This window comes from Perognathus longimembris, chromosome 3 (genome assembly GCF_023159225.1).
Source record: "Perognathus longimembris pacificus isolate PPM17 chromosome 3, ASM2315922v1, whole genome shotgun sequence".
Lineage (NCBI taxonomy): Eukaryota > Metazoa > Chordata > Mammalia > Rodentia > Heteromyidae > Perognathus > Perognathus longimembris.
Window position 1 is genome coordinate 87,759,726 of NC_063163.1, and position 16,608 is coordinate 87,776,333.

At 44.5% G+C, this 16,608-nt stretch overlaps 1 protein-coding gene across 1 annotated transcript; it reads left to right on the forward strand.

Moving 5' to 3' along the window:
• Positions 1-6,687: 6,687 nt before the first annotated feature.
• Tmed2 (transmembrane p24 trafficking protein 2) lies at positions 6,688-15,906 on the forward strand. The gene is made up of 4 exons (XM_048343121.1): positions 6,688-6,957; positions 8,852-9,044; positions 11,834-11,941; positions 14,405-15,906. Exons 1-4 carry the CDS (start codon positions 6,778-6,780, stop codon positions 14,527-14,529), a joined length of 606 nt encoding a protein of 201 aa, XP_048199078.1. The 5' UTR covers positions 6,688-6,777; the 3' UTR covers positions 14,530-15,906.
• The last annotated feature ends 702 nt before the right edge of the window (positions 15,907-16,608 follow it).

Genomic DNA, 16,608 nt, shown 5'->3' on the forward strand with positions numbered 1-16,608 from the left:
TAGGACTGAAACCCATTCCACCCTCTGCCATCGCTTCTACTGTAGTTTTGCATCTTTTCCTCCTCTTCCTTTTCCTCCTGTAATTTGACACAGTGCGGGTGGTTGTAGATTACTTCAGTGTTGGTGGTACCAGAGCTTGAACTCAGGACTTCATATCTGCTAGGCAAGGGATCTACCACTTGAGCCATATCCCAAGTCCTTTTGCTTTAACTTTGTTGAGGTAGGGTCTTTGCTTTGCCCTGGCCATTCTCTAACCTCAATCCCCCTACTTCTGCCTCTTGAATAGATGAGATTACAAATATGAATCGATTCTTTAGCTTATTAATTGAGATTGACTCTCACTAACTTTTTGCCCAGGCTGGCCTTGAATTATGATCCTCCTGTTTCTGAAGCCTGCCCAGTAGCTGAGATTATAGGTGTGATTCACTGCTCCCAGCCCCATATATATGTATATAATAATATAAATGTATATACTGTATATCTGTATGTGTGTGTATATATATGTACGTACACATATACACACACTTTTTATTTTTGCAGTCTTAGGGCTTCAACTCAGGGCCTGGGTGCTGTACCTGAGCTCTTTTCCTTGAGGCTAGCAATCTCCTACTTAAAAAAAAATTTTCTTTTTCCAGTCCTGGGGCTTGGACTCAGGGCCTGAGTGCTGTTCCTGGCTCCTTTTTGCTCAAAGATAGCACTCTACCACTTGAGCCACAGCGCCACTTTTGGAGATATATATATATATATATATGGAGCTGAGGAATTGCACCCAGGGCTTCATGTCTATGAGGCAAACACTCTACCACTAGGCCATATTCCCCGACCGCAATCTCCTATTTTTTCTTTTTTTCCAGAGCTGAGGACCGAACTCAGGGCCTTGCGCTTGCCAGGCAGGCGCTCTTCTGCTGAGCTAAATTCCCAGCCCCAATCTCCCACTTTTAGCCACAGTTTCACTTTTGGGTTTTTTTGGTGGTAATTGGTCATAAGAGTCTCACAGACTTTCCTGCCCATCTGGCTTTGAACTGTGATCTGCAGATCTCAGACCCTTGAGAAGCTGGGATTACAGGCATGAGCCCATAGCACCTGTCTCATGGATGGACCATTTTGATGTAATTATTTCATCATTCTACACCAGAAATGTCATCAAAGACGTCTTGTCTTCAAGTGGGAGAGTGCCAGCTTAGTAAGCAAGTAAGTGTAAGGCCTGAAGTTCAAATCCCAGTACCATACACACACACACACACACACACACACACACACACACACACAAATGCTGTATCCTTTTAGCTCAACTTAAGGGTGAAAGCAAAACAGCATGGAAAGTATCAATGTTTTTCCTCCACTCAGTTCTGAGTATCTGGACATTCCTTATCCCAGAGACTTTCCTAAGTAATTAATTAGTTTAATTATGGTTAGTACTATTTTTTTTTTTTTGGCCAGTCCTGGAGCTTGGGCTTAGTCAGGGTCTGAGCACTGTCCCTGGCCTCTTTTGCTCAAGGCTAGCCCTCTATCACTTTGAGAAACAGTGCCACTTTTTTTTTTTGGTGGTTATAAGAGTCTTAAGGACTTTCCTGCCCAGTCCGACTTTGGACTGTAATCCTCAGATCTCAGCCTCCTGAGTTGCGAGAATTACAGGCTTGAGCCACCAGTTCCCAGTGGCAAACACCATCTAAACAGAACCTTGGTTTCCTCAGAGTAACCACTCTGGGTTCCCTGTCAGTATATGTTCTTCAGGTGAGTGCTTATCACCCAGGCCTGGCCAATCAGGACGTCAGAATTGCTGTGTGCGTCATGATTGGTCACAGTGAGATCTTTCCTCCATTCCACCCCTCCAAATCGGTTCTTGAACTTGGAGAATAAAACAAGACAGCTGACTGCTCTCTTGCTCTTGCTGAGAACCTAAACACAAAGCACACAAGGGAGAGGAGGAGGACTGAGAGAAGGCTGAAAAACCTATGCCTTGTTTCAGTACCTGGCACAAATAAAATCTCCCTTTATTGATGCTAGTTTAGGTCAAATTGTAGCTGTATTACAGTATGGCCACTTGAGCAATATCCACAGGCCACTTATCAGCTTTAGTTATTTAGTTATTTTTCACATAGGGTCTCACTCTGTGTGTGTGCACACAGATGTGCATGTGTGGTGTGTTTGTGTGTGCATGCACATATGTGTGTGTACTGGTAGTGAGGCTTGAAATCAGGAGCATGATTTATTTGTTTCTCAAAGTTGGTCCTCTACCATTTGAGTCACAGCTTTACCAGGTCTCACATTTTTACCTGACCAGCATGGACCACTTTTTTTTTTTTTTTTTGGCCAGTCCTGGGCCTTGGACTCAGGGCCTGAGCACTGTCCCTAGCTTCCTTTTTGCTCAAGGTTAGCACTCTGCCACTTGAGCCACAGCGCCACTTCTGGCCATTTTCTGTATATGTGGTGCTGGGGAATCGAACCCAGGGCCTCATGTATACGAGGCAAGCACTCTTGCCACTAGGCCATATCCCCAGCCCCTGGACCACTTATCTTACCTGGTAGCTGGGCTTACAGATGCTCTACCTTGCTGGGATTATTGGTTGATATTTGGTCTTGCTAACTTCACCCCTCCCACCCCAGTCTGGTCTGGAATGTGAACCTCCTGATTTCTGCCTCTTCAATAGCTGGGAATGTAGCTCAGTCATAGAGTGCTTGCCAAGCATGTGTGAAGCCCTGGGTTTGATTCCTTAGTACCACATACACAGAAAAAGCTGGAAGTAGCACTGTGGCTCAAGTGGTAGAGTGAGCCTTGAGCAAAAGAAGCTCAGGGACAGTGCCCAGGCAAAGTTCAAATCCTAGGACCAGAAGGGGAAAAAAGCTGATATTACAAGGAGTCTCCACAGCTGGCTCCAAAGATCTTAACTGACAAATTTCCAGACTCATCATGAATTATTAGATAGGGAAGGTCCTGGTCTGTCTCATCCACTACTCTATTCATATAGAAAATGGCCTGGTGGGGGCTGGGAATATAGCCTAGTGGTAAAAGGGCTTGCCTCATATACATGAAGCCCTGGGTTCAATTCCTCAGCACCACATATATAGAAAAAGAAAAAAAAAAAAGAAAATATCCTGGTGAATAATTTTACTACTTAGAGCATTTCCTCCAGCAGGTACACGGTATAGAATCAGGTCATTCAGGTATTGTTCAGCTTACTGTGCAAATCTGGTTAGAATTGCCCCCCAGCATTCCCAAGTAATGTGGCACACTGATTGTTCTGGTCTATTGTGAAATCTAAGTGACTGTGTTAGACAGCCTCTAGCAGACATTAAATGCTATAGGACCATTACTTAATGTTTGCTAAATAGTTACTGTGCACCAGACACTGTCCAAAGTGCTTTGCATGATTACCTTAGAAATTTTCTCAACCACATAATCAGCTGAGTGCTGGGCATTAATTAAATATTTACTGAGGGGCTGGGGATATGGCCTAGTGGCAAGAGTGCTTGCCTCGAATAGATGAAGCCCTGGGTTCGATTCCCAAGCACCACATATACATGAAATGCCCAGAAGTGGCGCTGTGGCTCAAGTGGCAGAGTGCTATCCCTGAGCAAAAAGAAGCCAGGGACAGTGCTCAGGCCCTGAGTCCAAGGCCCAGGACTGGCCAAAAAAAAAAAAAAAAAAGCAGCTCTGGGACAGTGCCCAGGCCCTAAGTTCAAGCCCCAAGACTGGCAGAGAAAAAAAATATTTACTGAGAGCTGGGCGTGATGGTACATGCCTGTAATCCCAGCTACTTGGGAAGCAGAAACATAAGTTCAAGACCAGCCCTGGCAACATAGCAACATTCTACCTCAGAAACAAAATGAACTGGGAGGAATAACCAGGTCCATCCCCACTGCCTTTTCTTCTGGGAAGTTTGTTTCCTTTCAGTTTGCAATAAACTCAGACTTCTGAAGTCTTGGGTGTGTGGCTCAAATGGTAGCGTGCTTGTGTATGAGGATCTGGGTTCAATCCCCAGTACCACCACAAAAATCTTTTTTTTTTTTTTTTTGCGAGTTTTGGGGCTTGAAGTTAGGCCTGGGCACTGTCCCTGCGCTTCTTTTGCTTAAGGCTAGCACTCTACCACTTGAGCCATAGTGCTGTTTATGTGGTACTGAAGAACCAAACCCAGCATTTTGTGCATTCTAGGCAAGCACTCTATTGAGCTACATTCCCAATCGTGACAAAAATCTTTTACTGGGAACCTACTACGTGCCAGTCACTGTTTTGGGTACAGGAATGCAGTCTCTGACTTTGAAGAATTTCTACTTTAGAATGTGGAAGCTAAAGCCCTGTGTTGGTAACTCATACCTGCAATCTTAGCTACTCAGGTGGTGAGATCTGAGGATCATGGCTCAAAGCCAGCCTGGGAAGGAAAGTCCATGAGACTTTTTTTTTTTTTTTTTTTTTCCAGTGCTGGGCCTTGGACTTAGGGCCTGAGCACTGTCTCTGGCTTCTTTTTGCTCAAGGCTAGCACTCTGCCACTTGAGCCACAGCGCCACTTCTGGCCATTTTCTATATATGTGGTGCTGAGGAATGGAACCCAGGGCTTCATGTATATGAGGCAGGCACTCTTGCCACTAGGCCATATTCCCAGCCCCTCCATGAGACTTTTATCTTCAATTAACCAAGTTCAAGCTTCAGTACACACAGGTGCGTGCACACACACGTTAGTAAAGACATATCCCTTTCCCCTAGAGTACTAGGCAGCTTGGACACAAACCTTAAGATAGGAAATGCTGGCATCTACCTGCTGACTGTATGGGAAAATATTACCTGAGAATGACATCATTAGGGTGGGAGTGGGGTGGGGTGAGAGAGGACAGGCTGGTGGTCTTTACAGCAGGGAGTGGATGTTTCGTGTCATCTAAAGTTGAAACCTGGAAACTGGCCCACTGCTGCCCCCTATCAACCCTATTTGCAGAAAAGCAAACTGAGACTCAGAAGCCAGGGAACACAATGCAATTTTGTGCAAATATGGAATAGCAACTCAGGCTTCTGATGTCTGGGTCGCTCAATAAATTAATTTGTAAGGAGTAAAGTCTGTTGTGACCCTAAACAGTATATATGCCAAGACAACCTCCAAGTGAGCCAGATTAGAAAACATCTAGTTCAGAACCAAGCAATATGCCTTGCAAGCTCAGAAGAAGGGGCGTAAGTCCCAGGGAGAAGGATATCTGGAAACTTTCAGAGAGGAGAGATGATATTTTGAATTTTGAGGAATGAAAAAGAGAATGCTAGGAGGTAGGGGTCAGAAAAGTCAATCCTTGTAGCTTGCAAGAGCTAAGGGAGTATGGACAGGTAGCAAGACTTGGGAAAACAGAATTCCACTTTGGGAGAATTTAAACATAAAAATTTAAAATCACTTATTAGTATACATTAGTTTCTCAAGGGGTGTTTCATTGCATTTCCACACATGCATACAAAGTATCCAACAGGGTAATTTTTTAATTTTGCAATTGAAATATACACATACAGTAGAAAAAAGTTGCATTCCTGTTTTGTCTTGATTTTTTTGGTGTGTGTATGCATAGTTCGGGCTTGCATACTGTCCTTTAGCTTTTTTTTTTGGCCGATCCTGGGGCTTGGACTCAGGGCCTGAGCACTGTCCCTGGCTTCTTTTTGCTCAAGGCTAGCACTCTGCCACTTGAGCAACAGCGCCACTTCTGGCCATTTTTTTCTGTATATGTGGTGCTGGGGAATTGAACCCAGGGCCTCATGTATACGAAGCAAGCACTCTTACCACTAAGCCATATCCCCAGCTCTGTCCTTTAGCTTTATTCACTCAAAGTTAATGCTCTACTACTTCGAGCCACAGCTCCACTTCTGGCTTTTTGGTGGTTTACTGGAGATGAGTCTCAGGGACTTTCCTGCCTTGGTTGGCTTCAAACCGCGATCCTGATCTCAGCCTCCAGAATTGCCTGGATTACAGTCACGATCCTGAGCTCAGCCTCCAGAATTGCCCGGATTACAGTCGTGGGACAACGGCGCCCCAGGCCTTTTATACATTTATTTATTTTGCCAGTCCTGGGGACTGGACTCGGCCTGAGCACTGTCCCTGGCTTCTTTTTGCTCAAGGCTACCACTCTGCCACTTGAGCCTTTTCCATATATAAGGTGCTGAGGACTCGAACCTAGGGCTTCACATATATGAGGCAAGCGCTCTTGCCACTAGGCCATATAGCCAGCCCCAGCCCCATCCCAGGCCTTTAAAAAAGATGTGAAACCCCAGGAGTCAACCAGGTGGGTGAGGATAGAGTGCCTTTCCGAAACGGGAGTCTCGGAAGACCGTCAGAATAGCAGGAGGCCGGCGGAGGGGGGGGGGGGGCGGAAGACCGTCAGATTAGCAGGAGGAGGTGGGGGGGGGGGAGGAAGGCCCTCAGGCCTCTTGACTTCGGCCCCCGCCACGGTGCTTCCGTTACCCACTTCCCGGGCGACCCGGGACAGGGGCGCTCCCATACTACAGCCTCCTGGAAAAGCGCGCGTGTACTGTGGTTTGAACATCGCGAGGATCCGGGGACCAGAAGAATCCCGGAACGACCGTATCTGTCCTTCCGCCTTCCAGGTTCCAGCTGCGCGGACGCGCGCGTCCCTCGGCGGCCGCCGTACGTCCGTTACGTGGCAGCGGCCGGTGCCGTCCAATCCGCGGCGCCCGCGTCAGCTCCTCGGGTGGCGCAGCCGGAAGGGGCGGGGCTGAGGCGGTGGCGGCGTTGGCGGCGGCGGCGGCAGCTGTGGAGGCCGAGTGCCGCTCCAGGCTTCGGCCCTTGCCCCACCATGGTGACGCCCGCCGAGCTGCTGGTGCTCCTGGCCGCCCTCCTGGCCACGGCCTCGGGCTACTTCGTTAGCATCGATGCGCACGCCGAGGAGTGCTTCTTCGAGCGGGTCACCTCGGGCACCAAGATGGGCCTCATCTTCGAGGTGGCGGAGGGCGGCTTCCTGGACATCGATGTGGAGGTGCGGGCGCCGGGCCGCGCGGCCTGGGGGGGCGGCGGCGGCGGGGACGCGCGCGCGCGGCCTGGCGCGGCGAGGGGATTCGGGGACGCGGCGTCCTGGAGTGGTCCAACGCCCCTCGGCCTGACGACGCCCCTCGGCCCGACGACCCCCCAACGTCCCGGCCTCGCGGCTCGGGGGGGCCCCTCCGGCTCCCGAACCTGTCCCGGGTCGACCCGCTTCCGGTTTCCCCGCTGCAGGTCCCGGCGCGGCGCAGCCGAGCTTCGGGGACCTCGCTCCGCGTGTCGGCTCTGTGCCCTGAAAGCGCTTGTCGGGCGCCGGCAACCGATGCCACCCCGCTGCCTGTCGTCTTAAAGGCTTCGCAAACTTCTGCTTAAGTAAACGAGAAAGTATGGCGGAAGGCCCAGCAGCAGCATTTTTTCCTTCATTTCTTTCTTGCCGGTGCGAAGAAAGGATCTTAACATCCTATCTGCTTCTGAGCAAATGGCCCGATACCAAATATCATGTTTTGTCGGTTCTGCCTGGCAGAGATGTGGATTCGGGTCCAGCGTTTTATCTTGGGAGTATATAATCTCAAGTAACCAGAAAACAGACGCATTTGAAGAAATAAGCATTTCTAGGATCTCCACCTGTATCTATCTAATATATATATATAAACCTATATGTATATGTGTAACCCAAACAAAACAAACCCCTCCAGCAAGACATGATTTGCTGCCCTTTTTCTTTTTTTTTTAAATCAAATACCAATAGTTGAATTTGCCTTAAAGTATGACTAATTGGCCGTAGGAGCTTCCATTTTGACAGTGAAGGATGGTAGAATGGCAGAGATTGCACAACACAAGTGAGCCAGAAGTTAGGAGAGGCTGCTTTCAGTAGCCAAGAGGACTAATCAGCGCTCCAGTCTCCCATAGTTGACGTGGACTGTAAAAGGAACTGACTTGACTGGAGGACCTAACAGCTGATTTGGTGACAGCCTGGGGCCTGTCCTGGGCTTTTTTTTTTTTTTTTTTGCTGGCCTTGGGCACTGCCCCTGAGCCTCTTTGTGTTCTAGGCTAGTGTTCTATCACTTGAGCCACAGCACCACTTCTTTCTTTCTTTTTTTTTCTGAGTAGTTTATTGGAGATTAAGAGTCTCGGGATAAGCAAGGATAAGCAAACTATTGTTGACGTTATATTTAAGTCCTAGGTGAATTTCCTTTGGTGTAGGCCATGTGGCTACTGTATATGTTTTTGGTACACTGTATTGTATATATGTCTACCTAACCTAGGGAAGGGAAAGAAAAACAGGTTGTAAGATATCACAGGAAATGTGCACACTGCCCTATTATGTAACTGTACTCCTTTTGCACAACACCTTATCAAAAAATTTTAATTAATAAATTAAAAAAAAAGTCTCAGGGACTTTTCTGCCTTGGCTGACTTCTAACCGTAATCCTCAGATCTCAGACTCCTCAGTAGCTAGGATTACAAGCTTGACCCACTAGTGCCCAGCTGTCAGGTGCCCTTTTAAGTCATGACTGCATATCAGATAAGCACATTCTTCAATGTTTGATAGTAATCATCAAAAAACCTTGAAATGGGGTGTTGTAAGGATTACCCAGATTTCTTTTTGCGTTTTGGTACCAGTGACATGTCAGCATGTCTGTTGGTGTGTGTGTGTTAGAAGAGAGAGGGAGATGTTGCTTCTGTTTCCTGCAGGGTGTGTCAGTCAAGGCTGAAAAGTGCTTTAGACAGCCTTCTGGTCTACCCTTGTCCTATTAAGTGGGGAAATGTGGCCTGAAGTGTTTACCACTGCTTAGGAGGTGAAGCTAAGTGAGTTACCTATTAGTGATTTTTCTACTGAGGTTTGTAATTTTACATGTTTTGTGAATTTTCTGTCTCTCCTCTATCTCCAGATCACAGGTCCGGATAATAAAGGCATTTATAAAGGAGACCGAGAGTCCAGTGGCAAGTACACATTTGCTGCACACATGGATGGAACGTACAAGTTTTGTTTCAGTAACAGGATGTCTACCATGACTCCAAAGATAGTGATGTTCACCATTGATATAGGAGAGGCTCCCAAAGGACAAGACATGGAAACAGAGGGTAAGGCCTGTGTTACCTTACACATATCTAATCTACCTATCAGAGTCCTTATTCTGTGGTTATTCTTTGTCCATAAAGTCAAAAACCCTCTGGGGGTTTTTACTCATTCAAGTCTCTCAATTATTAGCAAAAGTTTCTGGAAATGAATTCTGTATTCTGAGTCCTCATATCATGATTGCCCCTTCTGACGGTTTTTCCTTGTCACTTTGTGACCTTGCAAGCCTCCAGGTTCCCTGTATCTCACTGTTCTGTGAACTTGCTAGTCCTCATTGTTATATACTTTTATTTGCTCATTCATAGACAGTAGTTTTCTGAACTTTCTGTTGGTCTTGTTTCTGCCTTATACTTTCCTTTAGGTGGTGGAGATACCTGGGATGGTATGTGGATTGCTTTTTGTGTTACTTTGTTTGCTCAAGTCTAATTTCTGCTTTCCTTCCCTTTAATCTCACTTTGTTGGCATGAAAATATGTTTATTTCCCTCTCTTTAAAAAAAACCCCTGCAACTAATTTGATTTTTTTGTTGTTGTTGAATTTTTGAAAAATTGGGATAGATTATTTTAGTTAATAATGGGAAGAACACAGCTTTAAAAAAATTTTTTTTTGGTTGGTTGTGGGGCTTGAACTTGGCCTGGGCCCTGTCCCTGAGCTCTTTTTGCTCAAGGCTAGTGTTCTACCACTTTGAGCCACAGCACCACTTCTGGTTTTCTGGTGGTTAATTGGAGGTAAGAGTTTCACAGCATTTCCTGCCCAGGCTTCCTTTGAACTGCGATCCTCAGATCTCACCCTCCTGAGTAGCTAGGATTACAGGGGTGAGTCACAGGTACCTTCATCATCTTCTTGTGCCTGTTCTGGAGGCTTGAACTCAGGCTCTCATTCATTTATTTGGCTTTTTTTTCCCCCCTTGGCTGTATTGGGGATAAAACCCAGGGCTCTGTGCATGCTAGGTGTTTTACCACTGAATCATATCACCAGCCCGCTCATGGCTGTGTAAATTGGTTACCAGCACCGTTTTTTCCCCCATTTTATGTGCCAGGATTTTTGGAAGTTGTTTAATACATTCTATGTATTTATATGATGTATATTTGAGATAATGAACCATTTAGTAGAGTACTAATAGGAAGGCAACGTTTTGTTAGGTTTTGAAATTTGTGAAAATCTGGAGAATTGTACTTAGTAGTAATTGCTTGTTTTTCGGTCATCTATAATGTGGGGCTTAGCTATTGAGATTTAGGAGTTTGAAGGGCTTTGTGGGTCTTCATGTTTTGAAAATGGATTCTATTTAAATGGCTAGAGAATAGTGGCTGAAGAATGTAGGTATTGAATGTCTTTAGTCCTTTAACATAATACCTAATCTCGCTTTTGCTTATTAATGTCAGTGAATGGCAGCTGTCAAAATGAGCCTTGTAAAGTTGTTGGTTCTCAAAGGGGATTGGGAGGAGGCAATGAACTTTGCCCCTGAAGGCATATGGCAGTACCAGAAGACACTTTTGATTCTCAGGACTAGCTTGTGGTGGGTTGGTTGGTGCTGCTGGCTTCTGGGGGCTGGAGGTGATGGAGACTGTTTCCCATCTTCTGGTTCATTGGACAGTGTTCACAACAAACATGGCCCATTTATTCTGAAATGTCAGCCTTGCCACTTCTGAGAAATCTACTCTAAAGGTTCCATGTTGAGCTTGAGCCTTCTGTTGCGGAGCCTTCTGTCATGAGGGGCTGCTTGACCTTAAATTGTGGGGCCTAGAGTTTCTCCTAACTTAGGATGATCAGTGGTAAGTTGGAATTCCAGATGAGGCTGATGTTGGGCAAATAATTTCCCTGGGACGTTGTTCCTTCTCTGCTCTTTCATCCTTGTCCTAATACAGCCCCACTAGGAGCATGTGCTCTCCTCTAGGTAAGGAGGACACGTGGCTAGAAGCCTCTGCATCCAAGAGCTGTTGTTATTTACAATGTCCATGACAGTGAGACCATCACGGCCTCACCAAAGAATGTTTGATCTGGTTTGGATTTTCCCACCCATCTCTTCCTTGTGTTTCCCTATATAGAGTTTAAATGTGGTTTAAATTTGATTTTGTTCCAAGTTAACATCACAGCTAGGTTATCCTTTGTTTGTTTTTTAAAATTTTGAGAAGTGTCTTTCTGTGTACCCCAGCCTTCAGCTCTTGATCCTCCTGTGTTAGTCTCCTGAGTACTAGAATTGAGGTGTACACTACCATGTCCAGCTTTGTTACATGATTTTATTATATATTTTTTTGGTGGTCCCAAGGTTTGAACTCATAACCTCAAACTTGTTAGGCTGGCATTCTACCATATACCTCCAGCCCAACTATTTTCTGGTTATTTAGGAGGGGGAGTCTAGTAAACCTTGTTTGTTTTTACCTGGGCACTGTCCCTGAGCTTCTTTTGCTCAAAACTAGAGCTCTGCTACTTGAGCCACAGCACCACTTCTGGCTTTTTCTGTATATGTGGTACTGAGGAATTGAACCCAGGGCTTCATGCATGCTAGGCAAGCACTCTACTGCTAAGCCACATTCCCAGTCCTCTAGTAAACTTTTCTGCCCAGTCTGGGATTATGGGTGTGAGCCTGGTTGTGTGTGGCTTTTTTTGGGGGGGTGGTGGTGGTGGTGAGAAACAAGGTCTTGTTGTATAGCCCAGGCCAGCCTACTAAGTACTGGGGTTACAGGCATGATCTGTCACACTGGCTGAACCATTTCTATTAGTGGTTTCTTTTGTATGAAGTGTTTCTCAGAGAGGTTGCCAACAGTTTGCTAACGAGTTTTCAAATCTTTCTGTAGCTCACCAGAACAAGCTAGAAGAAATGATTAATGAACTGGCTGTAGCAATGACAGCTGTAAAGCATGAACAAGAGTACATGGAAGTCCGGGAAAGGATACACAGAGCCAGTAAGTTGGTGCAGAAACTCTTCAGAGACCCAATGGTTGTTTAACTTGCTCCAAGTTGGAGCCATAGTTCATTCTGGGGTGAGAAGACACTAGACAAAATATGAGGGCTAAGGCATCCCTTGCAGTTTCAGCATGTTACAATAGATGGCTTTAAGTATATGCAAAGCTGGTAAGAATGTCAAGGCCTGAGAACATGCCTGTTTTCCTGTCCTCAGGTTTGTCTAGCCTTTTGTCTTGCTCTTCATTTGAGTGGAGGTAATGCCTGTTGGTTATATAAATAGTTGATAAGTGTCCATGTTGAAAGGATTACATGTTAAGTATTCCTTATCATAAATGCTTGGAACCCAGGATTGCTTTAGATTGCAGAAGTTTTCAGATTTTGGAGTGTTTTCATAGATGTTCCTGGATGAGGAGTCCTTAATCTAAAAACCTGAAATCCAAAATGCTCTCAAGTTGAGAACTTTTATTTTTGCGATAGTACAGTCTTGCTATATGCCTAAACTCAGTATCCTCTTGCTTTAGTCTACTGAGTGCTCACTGTGATGTTTCCTGGGCTCGCCCTGAATTCTTGAGGTCAAGTAATTCTCCTGCCTCATTCTCCCAAATAGCTGAGGCTGTTGGTATATTGGTGTGTTCCTCCAAGTCTGGCTTTAAAACTTTATTTTTTAAGGAGTACTGGGTTTTGAACTCAGGACTTTGTGCTTGCTAGGCTGCTCTATCACTGAGCTACATCCCCAGCCATTTCCTTTTTTTTTGGTTGGTTGTGGGACTTGAAATCGGCCTGAGTGTTGTCCCTGAGCTTTTTCACTCAAGGTTAGTGCTCCACAACTTCGAGCTACAGTTCCATTTCCAGTTTTCTGGTGGCTAATTGGAGATAAGAGTCTCATGAACTTTCCTGTCTGGGCAGGCTTTGAACTGTGACCCTCAGATCTCAACCTCCCGAGTAGCTAAGAGGCATGAGCCACAGTGCCCAGCTAATTAATCTTTTTATGTGTGTGTGTGTTTGCCATAGGACTTGAACTCAGGGCCTGGAGCTGGCCTTGACCTGTACTGCTCAAGTCTAGCACTCTACCACTTTGAGCCACAGACACATTTCTAGTTTTCTGTTGGTTAATTGGAGATAAGAGTTTCAGGCTGGCTTTGAACTATGATCCTCAGTTCTCAGCCTTTTGAATAGCTAGGATTACAGGTATGACCCATCAGCTCCCAGCTCTAGTTAATCTTTTTTTTTGTTGTTGTTGGTTGGTTGTGAGGCTTGAACTCTCAGGGTCTGGACACTGTCCCTGAGATTCTTTGTGTTCAAGTCCAGCACTCTACCACTTGAGCCACGGTGCCACTTCCTCTGGTTAACCATAGTTACTCTGGTTAACCATAGTTGTTACTCAGGTGATTAATACTATGTTGCTACTTAAAATTGTTTTCCATATTTGGTCTTTTGTAGAAAGTCAGAAACTACCTGTAGACTATATTACAAAAGTAGCTCAACAGTAAAAGCAATGCAAGCAACTATCAGAAACTAGTATAGAATAGTCATAGCTTTACCCTATGGATCAGATCCATAGCTGAAAGTGAGATAAATGGTGAGAATAGTTTGTGTTGTTTATCTGATAATAGCTATCAGTATTGGTCCATGTGACTGAGGGGCCTCTCCCACCAGGACAGATACCCAAGTACAGAGTAGGTATTAAGTAAATATTTGTTGAATACATATTTAAGGAGAAAGATACTTAGACTGACATCTTGATTTGGGAGATAGTGGTTACTATGTAATTAAGATATTCAAATAAGTCCTTAAGTTGTTGTTACAGTTTATTCTCTGAGCAGAAAGGACTGTAAGGATAGTTTACTGCTGAGAGAAAGGTTGGATTTTAAATCTAGAAGTTTTGCCTTGGGCAAGTCACTTTGCCTCTCTGTTCTATTCCCTTATAGAGGCACCGTGGGTTTGGCTATACTCAGAGTGTTTATTGTCCCCTGTGAGCTGTGCCTCCAGCTTTTCTTTTTTTGCCTGTCCTGGGGCTTGAACAGGGCCTGGGTGCTGTTCCTAAGCCTCCATGCTCAAAGCTAGTGTTCTACCACTTGAGCCACAACACCACTTCTGGCCTTTTCTGAGTCATTTAATGAAGATAAGAGTTTCATGGAGTATTACCTGGGGTGGCTTCAAACTGCAATCCTCAGATTTCAGCCTCCTGAGTAGCTAGGATTACAGGTGTGAGCCACCAGTGCCCCGCTCAGCTCTTCTTTTTTTTTGAGACTCTCTTGCCTCTGCTTCCTACGTAGCTGAGATTACTGATGTGGACCCCTATACCTGGCTCTAAGTGACACTTGAAGGCCGTTTTTAGAGTTGCTTAGGGTCTCTGTGGCGTATGAAGGTCGCATACCACTTTGAGTAAAGGCTAGGAGAGGATTTGTGCTGCCTGTGCTGCTTTGGAGGATTGTTGTTAATTCTGTGTTTGTTCTCTACAGTAAACGATAACACAAACAGCAGAGTGGTCCTCTGGTCCTTCTTTGAAGCTCTCGTTCTAGTTGCCATGACATTGGGACAGATCTACTACCTGAAGAGATTTTTTGAAGTCCGGAGGGTTGTTTAAAGGCCTTTTTCTGGTTATCCATACTCATAATTCACTTGTTTACCAAAACCTTGGTCATAATAATGTCCTTATTTTCTACATTTTCATTTTTTGATCTGTACATTCACAGCTTATGTTCATTTCTGATGAATAGGTATGGGGAGGGGGAATCTTTAGAAAGTTACAGCAGAAATTTGGCATTTGATTGACATGAGATTGCTTATTTGAAAGCTGCCTCTCATTTACATACAGGTCCTTCCAGAACTCAAACACTGTAAATGAGATACAGGAATTTAGTCTATCTTCCTTGCTTTGGTTTACGAAATGAGATGTAGATTGTTGAGGTCCCACAGAGCATGGCAGTCCTTCATTGAAATGACTGCACCCTTGGAATGCGCTCAGCCTCTGCATCAGGAGAGAGAGCCCAGTCCTGATGAGTCATATGTGAAGCACCACTGAGTCTCAGGATTTTTTTCCCAGTCTCATGCTACCAGATGGGTACTTGCATACTTTTTCTTGTATTTTATTTAAACATAATTGTCTCAACACACATTTCCTTATCCCCCTACCCCCTTATATTTTTCCCTTGAATTTTAGGACTGAATCACCTCCACTAAAGTTATCAGCAGTTAATAACTGTACTTTGGTTTCTGCCTAACTGTAAAGTCTATTAATAAAGCCAGTTCTCTGGATGTCTAGGCAAACACCAGCTGCCCTTCCTGCACTGGCACTTCCCTTTCTCTATTCTGGACACAGAGAAAGTAGGCATTTGTATAATTGGAAAAGTCTGGATTTCGATGTCAAAGGGTTAAAGCCTCTTGGGTTTTCTTGCAGTGATACACAGCCATTATTTTACTTTTGTCAGTGGTCTTTAGAGCCACTTTAGCCAGGGCACTGAACATCAGTGTCAGCATTAGGGGTTTTTGTCTGTTTTCTCCTGGGTCATTTTGTTCCTTATTTTTTCTTGACACATGTGAGTTTTGTTTTCTATAAACAAAGACTTTCTCTTGGCCTCTGATGATGGTTTGAAATGAAGGGAGCATCTGCTTTTGGTGTGGGAGCAAGCATCCAGGATTATGTTGGGACTGATGTATATTAGTTACTTGTATATTTTTTTTTTGATCTTTGCAAGGGGAATACAAGTAACCAGTTTTATATAATTAATTTAAATTTGTTACAGGTTTTCATGTTCAGGACAATTTTTCAACCTTGGGTGAAAATACTCACAACAGTTTATTGATAAGGTGACTGTTTCATCTTAGCACAGCTGTTGCATGGGTTTTTCTTTTTGTGTGAGTGTGTGAAAACACTTCAAAATGGAATTAAAAGTTGTAAATTGGTTGTGTATCTAATATGCCCCAGGTTCGGTAAATAAAACAAATTCTTTTTAAAACAGTATAGTGTGTTTTATATGTTAATGGTATTTATTTAAATCAATTGCTAAATATGTGAAATGAAATGTTTTGTGTTTTATGAGCAGTTATACCTAATATAAGTGTTTTATTTTTCTCTAAGCTTGAATTCAGTGAACATGAACTTTCAGTTTCCACACAGATTTGCCAGTGGTATCTCTAGGTCACTGTTGACATCATAAGGCCTTGGGTTATTTTCACTCTTTAGTCTGAATTTTAAATGTAGAAAATAGGCCTGATTAAATTATTTGCCCAAGGCTGCCATAAAATGTTCCTATCACAATGTAAAGCAAAGAATCTGCTGTATATTAAATTCTGTGTTATGGCCTGTCCTCTTCATACCTCAGAATCTCTTGGGTAAAATTGCAGAAACAAAGCAACAGGCTAGGGAAAGGATTCAAGGTCAGGAAAACAGTAAATAGTACAAAAGGCAAACAAAGTGTTCAAAGAGCTGTCTGGAAATATTTATTTTAGTTATTGAGATAATCTTGCTCTGTGCCCAGGCTGGCTTCAAACTCCAGGTCTTTCTTGCTGCCTCTTCAGCATGCTGGGGTTACAGACAGTACCACTGCCCTGCAGCATCCCAGTTTTAACAGTTGTTCTGAGGATGTGACCATCTCTTCAGTGAAAATGTTACTTGAGGCTTTTATCTTTAGTTTGAAGCACAAGTGTCCAGGAGTGCTGAACG

Excerpts from the sequence above, each read along its gene's own strand:
- Tmed2 (XM_048343121.1), top strand. The coding sequence starts at position 6,778 with ATGGTGACGCCCGCCGAGCTGCTGGTGCTCCTGGCCGCCCTCCTGGCC. Across the intron at positions 9,045-11,833 it reads ACAAGACATGGAAACAGAGG|CTCACCAGAACAAGCTAGAA; the intron begins GTAAGGCCTGTG and ends ATCTTTCTGTAG. Across the intron at positions 11,942-14,404 it reads GGAAAGGATACACAGAGCCA|TAAACGATAACACAAACAGC; the intron begins GTAAGTTGGTGC and ends TGTTCTCTACAG.